This window comes from Bemisia tabaci, chromosome 6 (genome assembly GCF_918797505.1).
Source record: "Bemisia tabaci chromosome 6, PGI_BMITA_v3".
In the NCBI taxonomy this organism is placed as follows: domain Eukaryota; kingdom Metazoa; phylum Arthropoda; class Insecta; order Hemiptera; family Aleyrodidae; genus Bemisia; species Bemisia tabaci.
The window spans coordinates 18,269,179-18,294,818 of NC_092798.1; the positions used below are offsets into that span (position 1 = coordinate 18,269,179).

At 40.2% G+C, this 25,640-nt stretch overlaps 2 protein-coding genes across 3 annotated transcripts in view; both read right to left on the minus strand.

Moving 5' to 3' along the window:
- LOC109042688 (transmembrane protein 208) overlaps window positions 1-25,640 on the minus strand; it is a 231,810-nt gene that overhangs the window by 58,013 nt on the left and 148,157 nt on the right. The window lies entirely within an intron of this gene.
- LOC109043493 (succinate-semialdehyde dehydrogenase, mitochondrial) lies at window positions 1,763-25,580 on the minus strand. Of its 2 annotated transcripts, none has more exons than XM_072301246.1 (10): window positions 25,355-25,580; window positions 16,647-16,916; window positions 15,622-15,792; window positions 14,520-14,603; window positions 12,542-12,674; window positions 11,111-11,218; window positions 8,902-9,065; window positions 8,047-8,202; window positions 6,894-7,066; window positions 1,763-2,920 (listed from the first exon to the last, which is right to left on the minus strand). In XM_072301246.1, the coding sequence occupies exons 2-10, from the start codon at window positions 16,905-16,907 to the stop codon at window positions 2,650-2,652; spliced, it is 1,521 nt and encodes a 506-aa protein (XP_072157347.1). In that variant the 5' UTR covers window positions 16,908-16,916; window positions 25,355-25,580; the 3' UTR covers window positions 1,763-2,649. The 2 variants fall into 2 exon arrangements, with proteins under 2 accessions (XP_072157347.1, XP_072157346.1); XM_072301245.1 differs by lacking the exon at window positions 25,355-25,580 and adding an exon at window positions 18,142-18,295.

The window sequence follows — 25,640 nt, forward strand, 5'->3', positions numbered from 1 at the left end:
AATCTTTATTCCCGTTTGTGACTCCATGAGGGGTGTTGCCTTGACTCTCAGTATAAAGGGACTCTAGGTGGATCGAGTCAATAGGAGAGCTCGGACAAAATTTGGAAACTTTAAAGGCTTATAACTCCGTTTACGCGAAACTTTGAGGTTCCAGAAGCGGTTTCATTGGTTTCCTCGTAAAATTTTCTTGAAATAGCACTCCTTGAAACATAAAATACGACGAAATAAACATCAAAATCTACAGTTTTAGTCAAAAATTTCATGTCCGAACTCTCTAATTGGCTCGATCCACTGTGCGACCGACCGAAACGCGGCGCGGCGTGGAGGTTGGAGGGAGCCGCGTGTGGAAGAATGACGGGGTTTCCGTTTGGAATGCGTGGCAGTTGCGTTGTTTTGCACACGTGCGGCTTCTTAGGTGGCTCCGGCCGGGAGGACTTCTGGTTGCATCCTTGCAGAGACACGACGCCGGCGCCCGCCGACCCTCTGGAACTGGAGCGATCCCTAGTATCCTTGTGAGGGATTCCGATTTTTTCGGGTGTGATTTTTCAGGATGATAATACGTATAGAAAGGTACTAGATTGATACCTCCCGGGAGGAGACGTAAGGAGCGTCCAGCAAAATCGTGGATAGGTGGGATTCCAGAGGAAATTAAAAGATGTCATTTACCAGATGACCTCTGATCGATAGACAATAATGGCGATTATGTGTCGCAGAGCGCCCGGGCGCACTGTAAAAACGACTTGAATGTACGTATGTAATACTATTCTATCGTACTAAGTAAGAGCGCCATGTGAGTCATCAAGCGTTACCAAATTTCCTTTGGCAAATCATCAATTTTTAGCTAACTTTGTGATTTGCCGGAAAATTTGTGAATATTTCTTCTCCGATTTTTCAGAGGATTCAGTTCGTAATTTGATCTTAAAAATCTTAAAATTTCAAGGAAAAACATTCATAACTCTCTTCAAAAATAAATATTTACAAGGAAGAAATTTGGCTACATTCGAATGCTTTTACGCGTTTTTTTAATTAACACGGCTGTATTCGACCAGATGGGAGCTCGTGTTGCCTACGCAAAAAATTGAAGGCAAACTGCATGGCATTGAAGTGACTTCTTCCCGTTTGGTAAAAAGCTCCGATTCATGTCCATCTCGAGTAGACATGTCATTTCAGGATGATACCACTATTCGACCACATGAGAGCTCGTTTTGCCTACACTAAAAATTGAAGGCACACTGATGTGGCATTTAAGTAACCTCTTTCGGTTTTGATAGGAAGCTCTTTTTTGTGTATGTTCCTAGTGATCATGCCATTTCATGACGATGACACGATCGTAATTGATATTGAAGGCGAACTGGCACGGCGTTAATGCAATCTTTTTCCATTTTGTAAACATACCATTTTCATAGCTGTTATAATACAGATATATTTTTATAAAGCACTCTTCTAACACCTTGTAGTGGGTTTACCTGTTGTTTCTGGATCGTGTCCGTGTTCATTCACATAAATAGGAATCTGGTAATTGTAATTATTATATTCATTTTGTCCCTGCCCACACTCAATTTATTCTATAAAGCGTAGCCGTAGTGTTGTAATGTCTGTAACAAAATACAGAATCATTCTTGGCGCAAAACTTTGTTGTTTCGAGATTGCACGAATATCGCATGCATAGTGTATATTTTTGACAATGGTATCAGAAATTTTCAAGACCTCGGATTTTTTCAGAGCGCCTTTGACAAAAAAAAAAGAATTGAAATGCTACGAATCCAATTCAAAATCAAACTGTTTAATACGGGTGACTTAATTTCATCGATACAGTGCATGAAACGTTCAATAAAAATGGACGGCACAAATTCTGTGAGCCACCACACCAGCAACATTGAAGATTGCGCAACCTCATCTGTAGAAGGGATGTAATTGGAATAAACCAGTTTTCTTTTGTATCAGTTGGTGTTGAAACAAAGCATGCTCGAAAAGTCAAATTTACCAGGAAAGGAGTGAGGTTTAAATGACAAAGTAAAGTAATACTGTATCCAACGATGTAGCATCGTTAGGGTCATTCAATGTTCTGAAGCGTAAATTGAGCTCGCTGGGTTCTAGCAGCGATTAATACATTTACGGTGTGGAACCCCTCCTTTCCTCTCTCTAGAATTCTGCAGAATTTTCAGGAACGATGGACAAAGCTTCAATAGTCGAGTAGTCTAGAAAATGGGCCAGTTGCGCCAGTCACAGAATCGTGTTTTGATGCTTGATTATTGTAGATTAGCTATAAATAAGATCTGCCCAAACCGCAACTATTTACATTCAATATTAAACGAGATATCGCCCTTTGAAAAGTTGGATTTTTGACGTCATCCACCGCAGTAGTGACACCCGTGGTTCCTACCAACTTGTTTTCATCCACGTTTCACGTTAAGTAACTAGTGCGTCACTGGCTGATGAAGGCAAGGTAGAAAAAACCGGGTATGTCACTACCCCGGTGGATAACGTCAAAAATTCATCTTTTCAAAGGGCGATATCTCGGTTAATATTCAACGTAGAAAGTTCCGGTTTAGACAGATCTCATTATGTTTAGCTAATCTGCAAGAATCAAGCATCAGAACACGATTCTGCAACCAGCGCAACTGCCTTATCGATATTTTCAGCTGTTCCTTACAGCTTCAAATTGCCGAAGCAGAGATATTTGATGTAGACGTATTCTTCGATTCCGTGCGAAGAACCCTCTCTTCCAAGCCCGGACTCCTTGATTCCCCCGAAGGCAGCCTCCGCTGAAGTAATTAGACTCTCGTTAATGCCAACCATACCAACTTCCAGGTCTCGAGCCACTCTCCACGCTTGACTGATGTCCGATGTGTAGAAATAGCCTGCCAAACCACGCCTCGTACTATTCGCTATCGTAACGGCTTCATCCTCGGTTTTAAACCTTAAATAAAAATAAGAAAACCACATCAGCAGAGCGGCATGCATAAGAGGTAACGCTGCAGAGAAAAGTGTACCTGAAGAAGGAAACTCTTGCATGTCTAAGGAATTTGAACTATGAGTATGCTTTCCCACATAAAATTTTGCGATAGGCATGATGACATCATTGGTTTCCCCTGAGAAGAACTTCCAAGCTTAAAAAAAGTTCTCAGAGTTGAGGCCGTCATGGAAGGGATTCCCTAGGATACGAGAGAGTCCATTTTTATATCCATTAAAACTCTCAATCATGCAGGTAGGAAGAATTAGGTATGTAGCATCGCATCTAGGATATTGGACTCCATGCTCATTGCTCATCCGTGGTGTACTTGCCTGCTCCTCTCGTCTAAGATCTTAGACTCCATACTCATCGCTAAATTTTCACTTCGTCGCTTGAGGATGGAGTCCAATATCAAGGGGACCTCCCTCAGTTTTAATTTCCTCAGAAAAACGTATACAGTTTTTTCGTCATTATTTCACAAAAATTGTCTTTGATACATTTTTAGATCCTATGCTCATCTTATGTCAGAGGATATCTAAATCCCACAATAAAAAATTATTCCTCATTAAAGTGAGCATGTAGTTTAAGATCTGGACGTGATGAGCAACTGAGCATTGTATAGATGAGCATGGAGTTCAATATCATGGACGCAATGCTATTCATTACCGTAGGAAGCTAACCCATTGACAAGGTTGCCACTTAATGTGGGGACTCTAAGGCTACAGCCATGGCTACCCTGTGCATGCATATGTTTGCTCTTTATCTATGAATGGTAAGTTTGACTGAATATAGAAGTGGACTCTAATAACATAGGGAATATCCTCTCCAACGCGCTTACAACTTTGATAACTTTTTCGGAGCTTGGGAATGTGTTTCAGAGAAAACCAGAGCCATTCTCGTGTTTCTTGCGACATTTTACGTTTTTGATCGGAAACTATGGCAAAAATCTCCGGTTGGGAAAAAAAATTTGCCGTTTTTTTCTTCCGGTGCTTTATTCGCTTTCTAATGAATCTGTAATAAGCCTGAGTCATAATATTTAAGTTTCATCAATATCATACTCTATAATTTGAAATCATAGGACTATGCTTAACGAACGCCTCCTTAGGCGCGATGCGCTTCGGTGGGTTGGAAGCAGTCAGGGGGCGTAACCCTAATTCTATTCAAAACATAATGCTTAACTAATGATGAAACACACAATATAGCTAGTTTTTCCGTTTGTGCATTTAAATCTTCCGTCACATTCATACGGCGCAATGATTCAACTATTTGAACTCTCCGGAATGCGTGAGGTATCACGCCGCATTTGAAGGCGTTTTCAAAACAGCCAAGTTCCGATACCCGGATTATCGTTTTGCATAGTTTATATCATTTTGTTATATTCCGTACCACTCGTCTATTTTTAATCCTCGTAGAAAAACCACCCATTTGGAAATACAATTCTAGCTGGAGCGCACTTCAGCTATGCATTCACCACTGCAAAAATGTCAAAGGAAATCGACAAGCACAGCGTGCATGGGGGCTATCTACATTTAAATCTTCCGTCACATTCTTACGGCGCAATGATACAACTATTTGAACTCTCCGGAATGCGTGAGGTATCACGCCGCATTTGAAAGCGTTTTCAAAACAGCCAAGTTCCGATATCTAAATAATCGTTTTGCATAGTTCATAGTATTTTAAGCGCTCAGCCGATAGGCAGCGCTTTTTGATTTCGACTTGCCTCTGAGTACACTGGTAATGCGTTTAAATGGCGCACCAGCTCATCGACGTGTAGGCTTTTTTTTGGGGGGGGGGGTCCATTTTTAAAATAAATAAAGCTGTTTATTTATAATCCTCCTATAAAAATTACCCATTTGCTATATACAATTCTAGCTGTAGCGCACTTCAGCTATGCATTCACCACTGCAAAAATGTCAAAGGAAATCGGCAAGCCCAGCGTGCATGAGGGCAGGCCCGGCACAAGGCGGGGATACTGGGTACCTGGTACCGGGGTCCGGGCCCCGGAGGGGGCCCGTGTTACCCGGAAAAACCACTACGAATTCACATGCAACCCTTGTTTCGTAAGAAAAAGTGAAAAATTTACCCTAAAAATTTCCCAAAAGGTGAATAGATTTTCAGAAACACACTGGGGCACTGTAGAATTCTTCTTAAATTTTCAAAAAAGTATACTTCTTGGAAAATTTCTATCTATTTTCAAGATTTTCAGTACAGAGGGATATTTTTAGTAACTGCGTTTCATTTTCTTCCGTCGTCAGATGCTAAGAGTCTCCAGTCTGGGCATCCTCAACTTCAATGGCTCATGGCTCAACTCCCTTGCCATAGACAAACGAAAGGGGAGTCCAGGGGGCCTGGCCCTCATAAAGGGTGTCTCACGAAAAACGAGCCACCTTGAATATCTGCCGAACGCGTCGGAATTTCGAAAAACGGTAAAAGACGTGTTCCTTTAAATCGAGGGGGACACCTTTTGGCGTATTCGACATTTTCCCAAACCGCGGGAGGGGCGTGGGGCGGGGGGTGCCCCACCCGCAAGTCGAACTTTTCAAATGGCACTCCTACTTTTTTATTTCAGAAATCAATTCTACGCAAAAAAAAAACAAGCTACCCTGTCCAAACCGAATGTAAATCGGACAATTTTTCAGTGATTGACAGAGTTTGAAACCTTTTTTTTCATGCTCTTTTCAAAAATTTCCCACGCCCAATGGAATCGCTGTATCAAACCAAACTCTCCGCCAAAAAAATTCTTAAACATTGCACTTTCAATAAAAAAATAAAACAAGCAGTGAACTCAAACACAATGTGTTGATAAGGCGCGTCCCCTGATTAGTACATATAATACGCGTCTGTTGATAAGGCACATATCAACCCCTTTAGTTTTCATTTACAGAGATTAGTTTAGATTTAGTTTTCATTTAGAACTGAAAATAGTATCATATGCCCCCCCCTCCAAAAAAAAAAAAATAAAAATTTTCCAGATGTTTTGAATGCAACAATTCGCAAGTATTTTGTGCTGAAAGTAGATAAAAAAACATAATTATTCCGCAGAAATTGATGGAAAAATTCTTTATGGAAGCTTCAAAATGCGTCCGATTAGTCGTATAAATGCTAAAATTTCTCGGGGGATGCCCCTCGGGCCCCCCCCCTCCGTGCTTGGGGCCCGGACCTTAAAACTGGTACCAGGGCCCGAGATGGGATGTGGCGGGCCTGTTTCCGAGCGATTCACTGAAAAAAAGAACCTCAGAGACTTAAACGCAAAGATAGAAAAAACCCGCTTTTCTCACAAAATGAAAGAAAGGGGGCTATGGTTTGTTTCATCATTAGTTAGTCGTCAGGTCTAGAACAAAACTAGGGGGCTACGCCCCCCCCCCCCCGTACACGTATTTTTATGTATAAAGATTATCGTAAAATACTATAACTAACCCCCGCCCCGCCCGTGTAGAAATTCAAATAAAAAATACCAAGTAGAACAGTATTTTCAGTATGTGTGTTGACACTGCAGTAACTATTAATCGATACGAAGGGGGTAAGCTCCTTGACCGCTCGCAGTTCAACCCCCCGAAGCGCTTCGTGTCTCAGTCGTTATATGAGTTACGCGCGTTAGTATTAGGATTTTACATCGTAGCGTAACTAACCCAATACATTTTGCACTATATGCCAGGACGTTTTAAAATCATACTCTGTAATATGAATACATAAGATTAACGCATAACGCATAACGCCAAAGTCGTGAGGCGCTTCGGGGAGTTGGACCGCGAAGCGGTCAGTACATACTTTCCCCCTAGTATCGATTATAGTGACTGCAGTGTCAACACACACACTGAAAAAATAGTTTTCTATCTGGGATTTTTTATTTGAATTTTTAGATGAGGGCGGGCGGGTCTCCAATTATGGTATTTAATTTTTGGATCAGGAGTAATAAGAAGCTAAATGAACCGACACTCACGGTATACAAATAGCGAGAGGTCCAAATATCTCCTCTGAATAGCAGGCCATTCCGGGAGTGATGCCTGTGATGAGGGTGGGCTCAAAAAATAGTTCTCCCAGATGTGAGGCAGGCTTGCCGCCACATACTATCTTAGCTCCCTTCTCTTTGGCATCCGCTAAAATTCTGGAAACCTGAAAAGTAGATATAGGGTTAAATGATCCAGTTAATTTAGCCGACAGAAAGGTTGCACATAGCAAAAAATCTTTCCAAGTTTTCCAAGCTAGCATTCGCAAAGTTCAGGAGTGAATGACCATCCTTAGAAGGGGAAAGACGGCTTTAACGGTGTAAACGGGATAAATTAGTTAATCCCAAATTTTCATTCATAGATGAAGAAAATAAATAATTAAATCATTAACTTACATCAAGGCCACTGGACGTAGATGAATACGATCGGCAAAAAACCAGATTTTGTTTTCACAAACATTTCCCTTTTTCTCTGATATACGATATTTCTGAACTTGTAAAAAACTTCACCAAGTAAGTAATGTTTCATGGTAAAGGGCAAACTAAAATTATTTCTTGTGCTTAATTTGACTCGAGTGTACTCTGGTTTCTTCGGTTTGAAAAGACAAACACGGGTATTTGATCTTGGGGCAGTTCATAAATTACGTAACATTCTAGGGGGAGGGAAGTCGAGAACAGCATTACATCATTTTGTTTTTACATGCTCTACGTCAGAGAAGCGTTACACGAGGAGAGGCGGAGGAGGGTCAAAAATATAGAAAAAGCACGTTACTTAATTTCTGAATGCTCCTGCCATAATTTCCAAAGTGTTCCGTCGTATTCTACGTGCAATCTTAATGGGAAATTGTGCTCTGCCGCACATAATTTCTAACCCTGTCAAATGGTTCATTCAGCAGAAACTACTAACATTTATCCTTTAAAGGGGTAAATTTTGAAAGGAACTGTCCCCTTTCCAAATGATATCCCTGCATGCAGCTCGCAGATTGCTGCACCTAACAGCCGTAAAATCTCAATGTTGCACTTTTCCCCATGGTTTTTTTATATATTGGCCAAACTTTCATTTAAATTCTCTGAGAGTGAACATTATTGTAGATGAAAGATTTACGATGCTGGTATTGGAGTTTCGTCAACAATCTTGGTGTCTTACCTTCGTGAATTGAGCTTTGTTGGTAAGTGGTCCTACATTGACCCCAGGTTTGGATCCGTCCCCAACCACCAACTTTTTCATCTTGTCGGCAAACATATTGATAAATTTGTCGAAAACGGCTTCATGAATTAAAAATCTGTTCGCGCTGATGCATGTCTGGAAAGAAAAGACGAACATAGTTCTGCATCTTGAACATATTTTGATCGATTTTGGTCGTTGTATTTATGTATTCTTAGTGGTGTATTCTACTGCGATGTTTTAAAATCTCTCCTCCTATTTTATTTTTTAAGGAGAAAAAATCAACATCATTCCTTAGAGTTTTTATAGAATTTTCCTCGCACGAAAAAGAAAAATCACGGCAGTTTTTAAGAATTGCTATTGAGTACTTTCTTTCTTAAAATATAAAGTGCGATAGATTTGCGATATTGAAAACCGAGACATGTGGTTTGGGAGTTTCACGGTTGATATGTTATAGATGAGGGCGCATAATGGAAATTAATTCGATGCGAGTTTTATACATGGGAAAGTTAGAAATAAAGAAGACTTGCATGTGAAAACCATCTAAGGCTTCATTATTAAACTACTTCATTTCTTGAATGTCTTCAAAATTTCTGTAGGTATGAGGTCAGTTCGCTTCATGCAATTTCCACTCGAACACGTTTTGGGCGATGAGTTTACATTTGCCAGAAAGTTAAACGAAAAAAGATGTACCTCCTCAAGGCTACCGTTAAGCCTATTTCAATTTCAATATTATTCCATTACCCGCGTCCCAAACCCCGGAAGCACTTTGCGCCGCAGTGTAACTAGTACGATATAAGATCTTAAAAGTTAAGAATATTTCTATTGATGATGTACCTGACCACAGTTTCTGAATTTTAAAGCTATGGCGCCGTCGGTAGCCATATTCAAATCAGCATTTTCAAAGACAATGAAAGGAGCATTGCCACCTAATTCCAATCCTATCCTCTTCACCCCGGTTGAGCATTGTTGATAGAGAAGTTTCCCAACTTCTGTCGATCCTGTAAAAAAAATAATGAGGTAAACACAAGATAAACGACGGTGTGTACATTTAAAAATTGAGAGAAAGCGTGATGAATGACAATGTGTTTCTGAGCATTCGGTGCTTTGATGACTCGCTAACGTATAACGATGGTTTAAATCGAAGTGCTGTAGATCGTGCTCAATAATGGTCAATACTGAATTAATTTAGGTTTTTGTTGAAAACATACCACCGGCCGAAATCTTAACCAGCTTAAAGAGTACCACCTCGCCTAAGTGTGTGTTACACGAGGGTCGTCCAGAAAATAAATTTACCTATCCAATATCTGCTGAGTTAAAATAGATAAAGAAAATCCGTAAGCAGCGTAAAAAAACACTACTCTCAACTTTTCAAGGTGCTGTAGATTTTCAAATTCGGTTCAATAGAGCTCTGAAAAGAGTTGCTTCTTCTGAACCTATCTCCTCACCGCGCGGGTTCAAAATTTCACGGAGCGTCATCAGCAAGTGAGCTGCTGTATTCAATAAAACAAATAGAAATAAACACAGTGTGTAGGGATAGAGCAAGGGAAAGGAGACGCATTGATGACGGCGCAGACATACAACTATTCGTACTTGATGGATGTCCGTATTGCGTATGCAAAATTGAAGGCGCGACGACACGAGGCGCGAGGCGTCGTCGGCGAACTCGGAATTCTTCGCTCCATATTGCTAGTGAGGTATCGTTCCTGTCCAGAAGAAAAGTTAGAAAAATGATGCCAGATTACATCTCTCCCATCTTTGGCTGTGTTGCTCACGTAGCTTTTGAAGCATCGCTACAAATAAAACGAATAGAAACAAACAAAATATGGAAGGAGAGCAAGGAAAAAGACGGGTCCATGACGGATTTTCTTTGCTTTCTTTCTTTTGTGGGATAATGTGAAGATTTAAGAACGATTCAGTTAGCAAGTAAAAGTTAACGCTTATGATTAACTTTGTTGCAGTGCAACAGATATTCAAGTAAAGACGGCCAACCCTGCAATTTATTGGCAAATAAACGTCCTCCCTTTATGTTTTAAATGAAATTCAAGAATCTCCAAGTAAAGTCACTTTCCTGCGATAAGCAATGGACTGTAACGGAGCTTTAAAAGCTACGTAAGCAACACAGCTACAGATGACGTGAGACGATGGGAGAGACGTGATCTTGCGTCGTTTTTTTTAACTTTGTGTTTATATTGTGTTTGTTTTCATTTGTGTTATTTTCAGCGAAGCTTCATAAGCTACGTTAGCAACGTAGCCAAAGATGGTAGAGATGTAATCTGGCATAGTTTTTCTAACTTTTCTCCTGAACAGGAACGATACCTGACTAGCAACACGGAGCGGAGCATTCGGAGATTCACGCACGCCTCGCGTCGTCGCGCCTTCAATTTTGCATACGCAATACGAACATCCATCAAGTACGGATAGTTGTATGTCTGCGCCGTCATCAACGCGCTTTCTTTCCCTTGTTCTATCTCTACATATACTGTGTTTCTTTCCATTCGTTTTATCGAATACAGCAGCTCCTTTGCTGCTGACGCTCCGTGAAATTTTAGACACGCGCGGAGAGGAGATAGGTTCAGATAAAGCCACTCTTTTTAGAGTTCTGTTGAACCGAATATGAAAATCTATCAGCGCCTTGAAAATCTGAGAGTAGCGGTTTTTTCACGCTGCTTGCGGATTTTTTGTATCCATGTTAACTTGGTATTAAATAGGTAAACTTACTTTCTGAGCGACCCTCGTACATCGTCATAATTCATGCTGCCCTGGGTGAATGAAAGAGAAGGCATTTTTGAAACATAAAATTAATATTTGAGCGAAACGAGCGAAAGTAAACTTAGCAAAAGATAGATCAAAAAATTCCAATATTTCAGCTGCAAAGTATCAATTAAAATTTCAATGAGCCTTCGTATCCTATGCAATTTTGGAATTTTTAACCCTTCACCATCAAAACCACTAAAATGCACCTCCTAAATTTACTGTAGACTTTAACTAATATAACAGAGAAAAGAAAGCAATTGAGGAAAATAGACTGAAAAAATATGAGTACCTGTAAATGAAAGTCCTGCCACGATGGGGCTGGTCGACAATGTCTTTCCGATCTGGGGTGCGTTAGATCTATCACATGTGACGACATTTAAGACGCCTTTGGGGATGCCTGAGAAAAGTGAAATAGCTCTCAGTAATTTCTTGGTGATAAATGTTGATGCGTAAATAATTATTCGGTAAATTGGAAGGCGGTTTGTAAAAAAAACGAACAAAGATAACCTTCAAGCAATTTATATAAGTACTGACAAACGAGAAAAAATCGTAAAAGTATAAACCATCATTATTGCACTGTGAAAAAAATCTCAGTAATTCGACGTTCATCGTTGAGCAACATCACTATTTTTACTTCACTAAATTTCTGCATCTACATTTTTTATGATTTGTGGCTCATCTATCCTCTCGCCCAAGTCATGGTTATGAGGTGTTATTCATCATGAGCAATAACACTATCCGAACACAAGCGTCGTGAAGTTGCAGACCCATCATTTGAAGGCGATTTATGCACGCTTGTTATTAAAAAACCAACAAGAGACGTTCAGCCTTTTTTCTACGCTTTGAGGGGGTTGTTGACGATTGAATTCACAAAACATGCATCGAATAATGTAGTCACTAGACGGGTCTGTAGTGAAATTACTACAGATAAGTCTTCTTTTCGTTATTCCTCATGGGAATAGGCACAGTACGTACATTTTGCAAGAATACACTTTTTTATAAGTAACGAGTGCGCCACTTCGGACATGGCTCTGTGTTGGTAGCTTCATTTTCCAGCAGTAATGTAGTGAAAAATTATAATACAGTAGACTCTCGATAATTCGAACCTCGATAATTCGAAAACCTCGTTAGTTCGAAGGAAAGTCTGGTTCCCTTGAAAATCTCTCGATAATTCGAAGAAAATCAATGTATTTTTCTCCCCTCGTTATTTCGAAATTTTTAAGCCGGCGCCGGCCCTCTATAATTCGAAATTGCGACGAAAATTCTCTCTGTAATTCGAAGTGTGGGAAGTAAATATGGTCTTCCCTCTATAATTCGAAATAAGACGGTACATTCCCTCTACAATTCGAAGTCAACTGTTCATATACCTGGGTGTCTGAAAGAGCTGATAGGATTGTCAACATTTAAGCAAGTCCCGTTAGTCTTCCCGCGAAAAATTGATCAGCTGATTGGTAAGCAGCTGATTAAATATAAATAATTAATAATAACTTAGTGTAATTTTTACTTCCATAAAGAAATAAACTGATATTTTTGGTTATTTTTTGGCGTAAATCCGTCCATTTGCCCCTCTATATTCGAACCTCTCTAATTCAAAATTTCTCCACATGGAATCTCTTTAATTCGAACCCTCTTCATTTCGCAACCTCGCTAATTCGAATGAAAAAGCCGATTCCCTTCAATTTCGAATTATCGAGAGTCCACTGTACGAGAGTTGTTTTACCTGCTTGATGGGCATAATAGGCTAGAGCCAATGCAGTGATGGGAGTATCTTCGGCAGGTTTGATAACGCATGTGCAACCGGCGGCAAGAGCGGCGCCTGCTTTTCGGGTTATCATCGCGTAAGGGAAATTCCACTGAAAAATATACCTTTCTTTTAATTGGACGAAATTATGTTTAAAAAACCATATTCAAATTAATGACATCTGCGTGTGTCATAGCTCGTTTTAATTCGTTTATTCGTTTGCACTTACAATGGACCACTAGACAAGGTACGAATTGCAGCATTCTGATACATGTTTTTTCACGTAGAAAACGATGCGCACAACGAAAATTACCGAAATAAACTCTTTCCGAAGATATTTAATGATTCTTGATGCGTGAATTCAAACCACCCGCTCATGAAAACTCAATGCTCTGCGTGATTCACAACGCGCTCTGAACGTTATCATGACAGTATCTGCGATTTAAAAATCTGGCAACCTCAATCTTGACGCTTTGGCTCAGCTATAGCAAATTGCTTATAGTTTGAACAACACATGGTGGGAAATGAACATTGCTCGATTGAGAAGGTTGCTGAAACCATTGTAGTGCGCGATTTGACTCACGTAGAGCTTTGAGTTTCTTGTGAGCGGGCAGTTCAAATTCCTCGTAACCAATGTGAAATAAAAATGTTAATATCTCCGTTAGGAGTTGGTTTCAGTAATTTTCGTTTCGCGAATCGTGTTCTACGTAAAATTCTGGTTAAGAAACATGTATCAGATTGCTTAAATTCGTGCCTTATCTAGTGGTCCATTAGTTCCTTTTAGCATAAATATCTCCAAGTACACAATTTGATATTGCCATCAGTCCAGGAATTTAAATCACCGATAATGCAAACCAATAAGAGGTACAATGATCAAGGATAAATAATAATTATGGAGATTTTTGCACCGCGAGGAAGTACGGCATACGATACGAAACGTGATTGAGACCCTTCATTTTAAAACCCTCAAAAGGCAAACAACTTTAAGAACAGTAGGAGCCATGGAGAGTTGGAAGAGCCAAGGTTTAAGTTATCCTACCACGTTAACTTTTTCAAAAATGAATTAATCGATCATCTTTATCATATCCTCGGACCAAAACGCTCGATGGAACAATGCGGGGGCTTCAAAGAATGGCTGCGGCGTTAAATACAGTTTTATCGGTGTAAAGGCTCAAAATTCAAAGTTAGATTTGTAAGAGACCGAAATACTAAGCGGTGATTAAATTTGACGTGATATAGAATTGTATACTCCAGGGCCGGATTAATGGGGTGGCCACATGGGCCGCGGCCCATGGCGGCAAATTTTGCAATTTTTTTGAATGTAGGTATAAAAAAAATCGGATTCAGAAAAAAATTATCAATGAAAAAAAGGGACAAAATCTCTCTTTCCTGAGAGTATGGTAATTTCGAGTTTTTTCGTTTTTCGGTGATACAAAACACAGCATCTTTGATTATAGTCGAGTTAAGAGACGTATTAAACACGCAATTTGGCCTAGAGCTCAGGGCAGAGAGGAATGATGACGAGGACTTGAACAGAAAAGGACAAGCCCTCGGCGCGGCGCGGCGGTCGGCATGTAACACATATTAGCGCCTACAAGACTGCATTAATACTTCACCCATTGCGTCAAACACAGTGCGGTCAGAACCACATTTATGTTTGTTCTTTCATAATTTCTTTATTCAATTCTCATAAATGGAGGACCTTGTCCACACAGAGATAGGTTCACGGAACTTAACTTTCGCGCAAAGTTCCGTGAAATTTTACTAGTAGTGTTGACGAGACTTTCGCAAAAAATGTATCCAACATGAGTAGGTAAACGCGTCTTATGCACCCCTCCCTCGATGGCACGTTCACTTGATGGTTTTTATTGATGTTTCAGAACGAATGATAAGGAGGCGGCAAAATACAGGCGGCCAATGGGCGGCAAGTAGGTAAATCTGGCCCTGGTATACTCACCGGCGTAATCAAGGATACAACTCCAATAGGTTGCTTCACAAAGAGCATTTGTTTTTCTTTGATTGGACTTTGAATAATTTCTCCCTGTAAACAATAAAATGAAACACACTTAATATTGGTCATTCAATGCCATCGTGCTAGGAAAGGACGGCCAGAGACACTAGCCCCCCCCCCTCCCTCAGCCGCAAAAGCGACTGACAAGGTCGAGATATCCACCAGAGTCACCACCACACCAAAAAAGGGAAATTGCACGGAAAAAATGAGATTAGGGCTGGGCCCTAGAATTGCTTCACCTCATACCCACAGGGGCAGGCCCTGCACTGGTAGGGCCCAGCCCTTACCAAATAGGGCTGAACCCTGAAGCAGGTAGGTTTGGGCTCTGCCCGCGCCGGGCCTGCCCCTATGGGGTATGAGGTAAAGCAACTTTACCTACCCGGTTAGGGCTGGGACCTTCCGCGCAGGTACCAGCCCTAAACTCGTTTTTTCCGTGTGATTTAACATTCTGGAGGTGAAAAAAGTGTGCGAAAACTTACAAAATAGTGAATTACCCGCTACAACGGTTACTTTAGCAATGCCAAGATGAAAAACTATCTGCTGTAGAGGGTAGTTCAGCATTTTATAAGTTCTCGCACACTTTTTTTACATCCAGAATGTTAAATCATCTTCCATTTTTTTTCGGTGCACCCAACACACAAGGGAATGAGGTACGTTGGTGTTCAGCAGCACATTGAGTGAGCTCGGATCCCGAACTACAACCCTTTCCTGAGTGGTGATTCTTGAAACTTGGCAACACTATTCTTCCTCCACTTAAAATGTTTGAGAAACAATCGATTTTCAGTAAAACCACTCGCCTCACCTAAAATCGATATTTTTGATGAATTTAAACGGAGCAAAAACAGTGTTTCCAACTTGCTAAATCGCCACTGCCTCTCCCCGGCTACGCGAGCTGGCGGACCGTGCGTGGCTTTCGCTGGAATGAAGAGACACCGGTGAACATGCCACCCCAAAAACTCGTGACCGAGGATTGACAGGTGAGCAACATTAGCTTGTCTTCATCTTCCTCTTTTTCTTTATTTTGTGATACTGTCAGAAAAAGTCTTACGTTTATTCTTCGAGATTCTTCTGAAAACCAATCAACGAATGCATTTCCATACGCAACTTCCCCGAGAGATTCGGCAATTGGTTTGCCTGACTCCAGTGTGATGATTTTGGCCAAAGTATCTTTCTTCTGCTCTAAAATATCATACCATTTCCTGAGTATGACACCCCTCTCCTTAAAAAAGAAAGAAACACAACGAAATATGGAATTACATTAGACACGTTCAAATGTAAAGCATAATATATCGACAGGAAATCTGCAGGAACGTCTGCCTCAGGTACTTGCGCGGTTTCAAAATTTCCGCTACCGATTTTGTTTGTAAAACAAAATGGTAACAATGGATCAAGCACAAATCAACGTTATGGATTGACATATTGACGAACAATTCTTCATCTTCACATAAAAAAGAACACACTCATGCACTCTTACAAATGTAATAACATTTTTGATCCATGTCAAATACATCACAGTGGTCTAAAATCCTTATCGCATGATGATTGAGCGAAAAGAGAACAACGCGGTTAAGTCAAGACTGTCGAATTTTTTTCAGTTTTACAGACCATTATTTTGCTGGCAAAGGTAGGCTTGCAACCTGGTTTAAATCGTTTCTAATTACTCTGATCATTCCTTATCCAACGACTTATCACCAGAGAGGGGCTTACTTGTAACTTTATTTGAAGACAAAGATAGTTTTCCGTTGATCTGATTTTTCTACCCAACTCGTCAAATATTGTTCATTAAAAATCTTGCCTCGGTGATTAAGGTCATTTTTCTTGTAGACTGTCACAAGAGAAGATAATTGTTATGAAGACAATTTTTACTGGTAGCCATGGCAATATCCCATTATATCGAGTCAGATCTAAACAATAACAATGATATGACGTTTCTCAATGCCACCTAGCTTTTCTATGTTTTGTTACACTACCAATAGCATCTACATTTGACTAACGCCGCGCCGTGCCGGGATTGAGTCGCAAAGCGAATAGGGGAAGGGGGTAAAACATGGATGCTGTAAGTGTGTATTTTACCTTGGCTGTTGTTTTCTGCCATGTTTTAAATGCTTCCGCAGCCGCTGCCAGAGCCACTTCTGTGTCTTTGGAGTCCATGTCGGGGACGGAACCGATGGGATTTCCATTGGCTGGATTTAGGCATTCGAACAATTTACCAGAACTTGCTGGTACCCAGGCTCCGTTTATGTATGAAGTTTTCTCTGGATGCTCGAAGAGTGAGGAGGACATTTTCCGAATTGACGTTACTCCTGCCAACTGTGGAGCCTTCCTTTTGCTCATTTGCGAATGCTGAAACATGGTGTCATCTCAAGTTCTTAATTTCAGAGGGGCTGAGCATTTGAATTTTTAAGGATAATAAAACTAACGATGCAACATGATCAAGAGGGCTATTAGGCATTCTTCATTACTTGGTTTATGCTTGTGCTCTCAGCAATGAAAACGTATTTAAACATTTATTCATTGAAGCACTCAGCCGATAGGGAGCGATTTTTTTCATTTTTACCTGCCACTAAATTTTTCCTTATGCCAGTTGTAAGATGAAAAGGGATTTGTAAAATTTAATAAGTGGATTAAAATTTCATTTTGAAAATTTTTTCAGAGCTCCTCTTCTGAAAATGTAACAAAATTATGGATCACACCCTCCCTGCCGTTACGCGGCTCAACGCCCAGAGGATGCCTCGCGCCTTCTAAGGCTCATTTCACCGGTCATGTTAAATCTCCAAAATCTGAGTAGTACGGGCTTGTTGGGATACAATCACCTCTCTATAGCCGAAAAAACCATGGAAAGCGGTCCAGTAGAAAGCTAGAACGAACTGCGAGAAAAAATTAAGAGGATGCCAGAGAGCTTACTGCAATGATAGCGCGAGCATAATGAAAAATAATTGAGCATTGTTTCATTCAATTGTGTGGCTATACGTTTGCAAGGTAAGCCTTTGCAGTAAAGACTGACTGTTGTTACTTGTTCTCAGTCACCTTGGGGTTTTAATGATTCATTAGAAAATTATTTGAGTAATGATTTGACTCTTCTCAATACTAAATTTTGCCTATTAACAAATTTATCTTACAGTTAATTGAAGCTTTGGGTGCAGAAAGGGCATTTCTTGGTTGCGGTGTCTCAGAATCTCCACTAACGTCTTATCCATTATAATTAGGTAAAGCAAATGTACTGAATTCGTCGAAACTTTTACCGAATTTTTTCATGATTTTACGATGCTGAAACCGAGAAATTGCAGAAAATTTATCCAATACTTTCCTCTCTAAAATATACATTAGCGAAGGAGTTTCCAGAACACCGCAACCATGAAATGCCCCTTTAGCAAACAACGCCTCAATTCTAAGACGTATGCGGTATTGGGTTGGGGGGGGGGGGGGCTTGAAGGGGCTCTTACAATGTTTAAAATAAAATAAGGAACGTCTCATTTAAGTGATAATTATAAACGTATTGAATGTCGTATGCGGCTGAGATGGAGCTATATTATTATTATTCTTAGTATGAAAAATTTATTTTACAAACCTTGAAGTGCTGAAGACAAAGCAACTCCGAAAGTTCCCAACCGAGAATTCACAGAAATGATGGTTCCAGCCTTAATCATTTTGAGATGTCGATAAAACACTCCGACTAAAGATTACGTAATTTCGTAATTTATTTTTTGGAATCGTTATTTGCAATTTCATTCATATCAAGACAATCTTATCTCCCGGTAAATCACTACTAGATAATGAGACGCGTCTAACATTATTTTTTAATTTTTTTTGCAAGAAAATAATATTTAAAGGGGCACACAGTGTTAATATGCGCACAGTGTTGATGCTTGTACTATTGCACGAAAATTATTCCGATTGATACTTGTCCATGCAGGCGAAGGGACCACAAAAACAAAGCACATCTGAGTGATACCAAAAAATAATACCAACGGGCACAACAGTACACGCATGCACTTCAGTCGCAAGCGGTATTAAAAACTGTTCATTGGTTGTATACATTTTAAAAACTAAAAAGAAATTGCCTCAATCAACACATGTGTGATAAAAAGTTCAATGTTAAAGGTCAAATAATTTGTAGACATTGATAACTGGCGGGAAAACGATAGATATACCACGATTAAAATATCGCACCTTTGGCACATCATTAGGTATCTTCTGGCAAGCGTATTCTATATTGAATATTCATAGAAAAATGGGGGGGGGGGGATTTCATAGAGATGACATTATATCATTCGATTTATTATTATTTAGCCCAGCGTGTTGCGATAGGAGTAGCATTGTAAGAGAGAGACTTACAGAGTCATGTTCTCTACAGAAAGCAGGCGATCAAGCATCTGTCATTAATGTTTAATCAATTCTATGATAATCTTCCTTTTAAAGTGATTATCAAACAAATGTTAGCGCAACTCATCTGTCTCTCACGTGTAGACTCAGTAGATTCCTATAAAAAAGGAATAAAAAAGGAACAAGTGGATTTTTTTAATGAATGTACCGGTGACAGCTATAAGCACAGCTGACTTTAAAGACTTTTCATTCGTATGAAATAAAGTTTACAATTGTTGCAATGGATTTTAAAATACCCATTGTTTTAAAGGAAGGTGAAGAGAAAACAGCTATCTGATGACATAAGACTGTATTTTATCGGGAATACTTCTCAAATTAAATTTTCATGTTCTGCGTTTACAGCATTAATATACATCATGTGTATGATGGTCACCGTATGGAGGACTGTACTCAGTACTTTCACAAGGTTTAGCAATCCATCGGACCCCAGCTGGTAGCCCCTGGCCCAAAGGGGGGGAGGGGATGGAGATGGTCACCGGCTTCACGGCGGCAGTTTTCAAGAGTCTGGACTCTAAATCCAAGCGACTTTTTTTCCCAGTGTACATCAGCAATGAAAGATCATTGTTCGGGAGGAGCATCTTTTCTCATTAAGGCTGGCAAAATTTTTAAGGGTCACGAAAAACAACAAATTTTGCAAACAAATTCATCTACTTTGAAAGATATAAGTCAAGAATTGAAGTTTGGAGGCCAAGTTGAGCCGAAATTTAGACTCGTGCACTACCAGTAGTGAGAGACTGAGCAGTAAAAAGGCCTATCTGGCCTCCAGAAGATGAAGGCATTTCCATCAAATTTTGCTTGTTATAAACAATTACCATAAAGGACAACTTCTTTGGACAGAACACGTATCTCGGTTTTTAAGAAAGCTTTCTCGTCATATTTTACTTTTTGGAAGATAATCGATCTTTGTTATTTGAAAAATTAAGTGCGATTTTTCTTCGCCTTGGGGCATATCATCATTCTCTTGAAATATCATCTGAATATCTAATGCAGATGAATATATCTATACTAATAAAGCAGACTTCACGTTGATTGACTCACTCACTGACTGACTGACTGACTCACTCACGTATCAGCGGATCTCGTGAACGGGAGGCCGTGTGACCCTGAGATTCCGCACTGGGATCCCTCTCTACCCCGAGGCGCCGGATAAGGGAGGATTTCGCGATCCGCCCGCCGGTTCGCGGGATATCGCGGTCCGCGTGGGTCGATTTTTCCGTAAGGACAACGGGTGCGAGAGAGAGTGCGAGCGAGATAGAGCGATTTCCGCGTCTCGCGCTGGAAGACAGCTGATAAATTTTACGTACGTTCTTCTGGTACGCGCAACGGGTGCGAAGAAGATGGAAGGAGTTCGGCGTCCAACGAGTGCGAGGAGGATGGAACGAGTTCGGCGTCGCGCTGTTGGAAACGCCGCGCCATGATTTTTGCGAGCTCCGACTCGTGCATCCGTTGCCGGGCTACTCTCTCAGGGATGTGAAAATCTGGAAAATCTGTCTGTGCATTAGTTCTGTTTTGAAATGATTTAGGCGAATTCTCGAAAAATTTTGAGAGAAGCTGTTGTTTGGCTTCAAAAATAAAATAAATAAACCCAAATGGAACATAAAGACGGTGTGCAACGTTGCAATCGGAGGAGAAGCGGGGTTTTTGCGCGCATTTCATCAATACTTGACTCCGATCGTGGAAGGCGCTCTTGATACAACTATTTCACCACGGGGGATGTCCACATTGCTGCTCGCTATATTGAAGGCGTTCTGTACTGTGATGACGGCTCGGTCGAACAGCGCCTGCAGACGCGGTGCTGACAGCAGAGCAAAACTAGAACATCGTTTCGACATTCTCCACCTGCTTTCTGTTTCTATCATAGTTTACCGAAACACATGAGTCATACTTGCAAAATTTTGGATCATCGCTAATGTTTTTTCCTTTTTTTTTTCTTAATTTCAAAGCATTAAATCTTATACAAGGAAACCGATGGTTACATCCCATAGTTCTCGTAAAATCGAGATTGGATTCTTGCAATTCGTCACTTTTAACAAGCAGAAATGAAGCGAGCAACTATTTGAACTCCGGAGTGGGTATGTGGTATCATAAAAAATTGAAGGAAAATCATACGTTTTCGCCCATCCCAAGTAACAGATGTTTATGAGTTTTATGCGCACATTTACGTAGTCTTAGTTGAGTAAGAAATTCGCGTGTATGCCACGATATTGATTTGAATAACGCGCAATTATAATACTCTTAGAAATTCGCCAGGAACACGACGTATTTGCCGTGATATCGTGGTGATTATCGTGTAATTTCTAATTTGTTTTTCAAAATCCCTGGAAAAATCACGTTTTCTCCGCGATGTCGATGACAAACCCGCCATTGCTGAGAATTAAACGAAACCGTTGGTTAAATCCCGTAATTTTCGCGGCTGAAACTCACCAGCTGTAACTTCAATTAAACATTGGACTGACAAAAGTAACACATCTTTATGAAAATAACCAACTTTTGATTGGGTATTGTTGATTATTATAATGATCATATGAGCTTACTGCAGAACAGACCAAAATAGCAGCTTTAATCAGCATACTACTAAGCTCTGCATTTTTATCAAACCAGTGCGTCTCGCCAATTTTGAAATAGTAAAAAATAATTCAGAAACACAATTAGTAACTGATCACTAATCACAGTGATTGCTGATGGTGGGGGTTTTCCTGTGCGTAGCACGGGTTTCCTGCTAGTCTATACTAATAAAGCAGACTTCACGTTGATTGACTCACTCACTGACTGACTGACTGACTGACTCACTCACGTATCAGCGGATCTCGTGAACGGGAGGCCGTGTGACCCTGAGATTCCGCACTGGGATCCCTCTCTACCCCGAGGCGCCGGATAAGGGAGGATTTCGCGATCCGCCCGCCGGTTCGCGGGATATCGCGGTTCGCGTGGGTCGATTTTCCCGTAAGGACAACGGGTGCGAGAGAGAGTGCGAGCGAGATAGAGCGATTTCCGCGTCTCGCGCTGGAAGACAGCTGATAAATTTACGTATGTTCTTCTGGTACGCGCAACGGGTGCGAAGAAGATGGAAGGAGTTCGGCGTCCAACGAGTGCGAGGAGGATGGAACGAGTTCGGCGTCGCGCTGTTGGAAACGCCGCGCCATGATTTTTGCGAGCTCCGACTCGTGCATCCGTTGCCGGGCTACTCTCTCAGGGATGTGAAAATCTGGAAAATCTGTCTGTGCATTGGTTCCGTTTTGAAATGATTTAGGCAAATTCTCGAAAAATTTTGAGAGAAGCTGTTGTTTGGCTTCAAAAATAAAATAAATAAACCAAAATGGAACATAAAGATGGTGGGCAACGTTGCAATCGGAGGAGAAGCGGGGTTTTCGCGCGCATTTCATCCAGGGGCGTGGCGTGAATAATCGATTATCGATATCTCGCCATTTGGAACTATAATAAAGAATCGATTACTAAGGTGTTCGCTGCGAACACCCTGAAAATCGATCTTTTTTCATAGGTTTAAATGGCATAACAATCGATATATCGCAATTCACGCTAGGGGTGTTCAAACGAATTCTTGCCGGAACTCTTTCGATATCGTCTCTTATTGAAACTGGCGGCAGTACCGACAGTGGCGATGATATCGACAACAGCCGGCCTTATCGGATTTTTGAGAGCTCACACTCAATGCATTGTTGCTCCTTGTGTCGGTTTATCAGATTGCCTGGCGCGGCGGCGCATGAAATAGATGTACACATGGCAACAGCTTATTTTCGCCAGCTCCGAAAACTCTGATCGCTATCGGCAAGAGCGCTCTTATCGTAACTTTTTCTTAACGGAACAGTTTCGGTAGCTTACCGACAACCGATAGAACAGCCCTAATTCACGCCACGCCTGTGATTTCATCAATATTTGACTCCGATCGTGGAAGGCGCTCTTGATACAACTATTTCACCACGGGGGATGTCCACATTGCCGCTCGCTATATTGAAGGCGTTCTGTACTGTGATGACGGCTCGGTCAAACAGCGCCTGCAGACGCGGTGCTGACAGCAGAGCAAAACTAGAACATCGTTTCGACATTCTGCACCTGCTTTCTGTTTCTATCATAGTTTACCGAAACACGTGAGTCATACTTGCAAAATTTTGGATCATCGCTAATGTTTTTTTTCCTATTTTTTTTCTTAATTTCAAAGCATTAAATCTTATACAAGGAAACCGATGGTTACATCCCATAGTTCTCGTAAAATCGAGATTGGATTCTTGCAATTCGTCACTTTTAACAAGCAGAAATGAAGCGAGCAACTATTTGAACTCCGGAGTGGGTATGTGGTATCATAAAAAATTGAAGGAAAATCATACGTTTTCGCCCATCCCAAGTAACAGATGTTCATGAGTTTTATGCGCACATTTAAGTAGTCTTAATAGAGTAAGAAATTCGCGTGTATGCCACGATATTGATTTGAATAACGCGCAATTATAATACTCTTAGAAATTCGCTAGGAACACGACGTATTTGCCGTGATATCGTGGTGATTATCGTGTAATTTCTAATTTGTTTTACAAAATCCCTCCGCGATGTCGATGACAAACCCGCCATTGCTGAGAATTAAACGAAGCCGCTGGTTAAATCCCGTAATTTTCGCGGCTGAAACTCACCAACTATAACTTCAATTAAACATTGGACTGACAAAAGTAACAAATCTTCATGAAAATAACCAACTTTTGATTGGGTATTGTTGATTATTATAATGATCATATGAGCTTACTGCAGAACAGACCAAAATAGCAGCTTTAATCAGCATACTACTAATCTCTGCATTTTTATCAAACCAGTGCGTCTCGCCAATTTTGAAATAGTAAAAAATAATTCAGAAACACAATTAGTAACTGATCACTAATCACAGTGATTGCTGATGGTGGGGGCTTTCCTGTGCGTAGCACGGGTTTCCTGCTAGTCTTCAATAAAATGCGCCCAAGTAAATTTTGAGAACAGGTAATGAATTCTCATTGGAATCGTGCCAAACTCTCAATGGTTGCGTGGAATCCAAGTTTTCTGGTGGTTTTTAGGACAATACATTTTTCCGTTGCCTGTGACGGATCATTCATATTCAAATTCTTACGGTATAAGAAAAATCAGTGTATATTTTTTGATCTGTTTACATACCTTGATTTGGCACAAAAACCTGCACAAGTAAGTAGGTTTTAAGGCTCAGACCCTATGAGGATTAGACCTGGCAAAATTTGATTTTTTCTACCTAAGGTTCCGACGTTGTGGGGAATACAGTAGACTAGAAAGACGAAAAGTAAGATCACTATTAGTCTTGAAAAATTGTTCACTAACCTATGTTGCTCGACCACTCAACAAAACTATACTGATCATTTTACATCGAAAGTATAAACGCATCTGTTCGTTTTTTTGTAAGCATTAAAAAACTTGATTCGTTTTACATATACAGCGAAAATTTGCGTCATAAGCGGATGTATTATCCCTGGTAAAAATGGCAAGTGTTAGGTCAGTGAATTTTCCACTGAGGTCAGTGCAATTTGCTCTGAGGTCAGTTCAGTTTTCTCTGACGTAAGTGTTAAAGCACTTACCCAAGAAGTCAGCACTGAGGTAAGAGGCACTGACGTCGTGAGAAAGACATCTTGATATTGACTAAGTGCTCTAAGTGCAGAGATGTCTCTGAGGTAAGCGGGACTGAGGTCAGGACTTGGTTCAGAGGGTAATAGTCTCTGACATCAATCTTAATCGAACCGCACTCACTCCCAAAAAGTAGAGATGGCTCCCCCTTCCCCCACCCTATTTCATTTTCGTGGGGGAATATTTCCTCGGGACACGGGGACCACAAACTTTATCTTTCAGAGAGGCATATTTTGTAGAAGGTGGGATTTTCTAAGAGGGAAGGAAAACTAGTTTAAGTAGCCACACTCTTGAATAATTTGTTTTACCCTCTTCGTTTAAGATGGCACTTAAATAATTAAAACACAACGAAAAATGAGATCGATAAAAATATTATCACCGCTAAAATATGTATTTGGATATATTTATTTAAGCATTATTATTTTTTTATAAAAAAAATAGTTTTAAATTTGGTTTTAATTTTTTTCAGTTTTAACTGTTTTTAAAATGTTTCAGTCTCAATTTTTTTTAAAATTTTCCTACTTTATTTTCAATTCTTTTCTAACTTTTTTACTCCTTTACTTTCAATTTTTGTATCTGCTAATTTATATTTTTTGTATAATTTCAACTTTCATTATTTTTTTTGCATCATTAGCTTTAATTTTGAATTTTAGTGCGATCCATTTTTTTTTCAAAGAAACGTAACTTACAAAACTTCATTTACATGTTGATTGATTAAAAAAGAATAAACTTTGTGAATTTTTCATTTTACCAGGTTGATAAATGAGTATTACCTGATTTATTTATTTTTTCTTCCTGGTTGTTTTGTTCTTCTCTTCCTTCAGGCTATGTACATTTCGGAATATACCTATTCCATCTTCAGGCCACTTCACCACTTTACTAGCACTATAGTGCGCGTTCTATATTCGATAAACTTAGGATGTTAAAACACTTAAAAGTTAAAAAACCGGAAAATAAAAATTAAAAATTACGCATAGACTAAAAAGACTGCCCGAGGCGCGACCGATCACTGATTACTTGATTTTTCCTCCTCGGCTCTTGTCCACGGGGCTAAGGAAC

What these genes read in the sequence shown, in the direction of transcription:
- LOC109043493 (XM_072301246.1), bottom strand. Translation starts at nt 16,907, where the DNA reads ATGAGCAAAAGGAAGGCTCCACAGTTGGCAGGAGTAACGTCAATTCGG. An exon ending in AAGAATCTCGAAGAATAAAC is followed by an intron (nt 14,604 to 15,621) that starts GTAAGACTTTTT and finishes TATTGTTTACAG; the next exon opens with GGAGAAATTATTCAAAGTCC. An exon ending in GGCAGGACTTTCATTTACAG is followed by an intron (nt 9,066 to 11,110) that starts GTACTCATATTT and finishes TTTTTTTTACAG; the next exon opens with GATCGACAGAAGTTGGGAAA.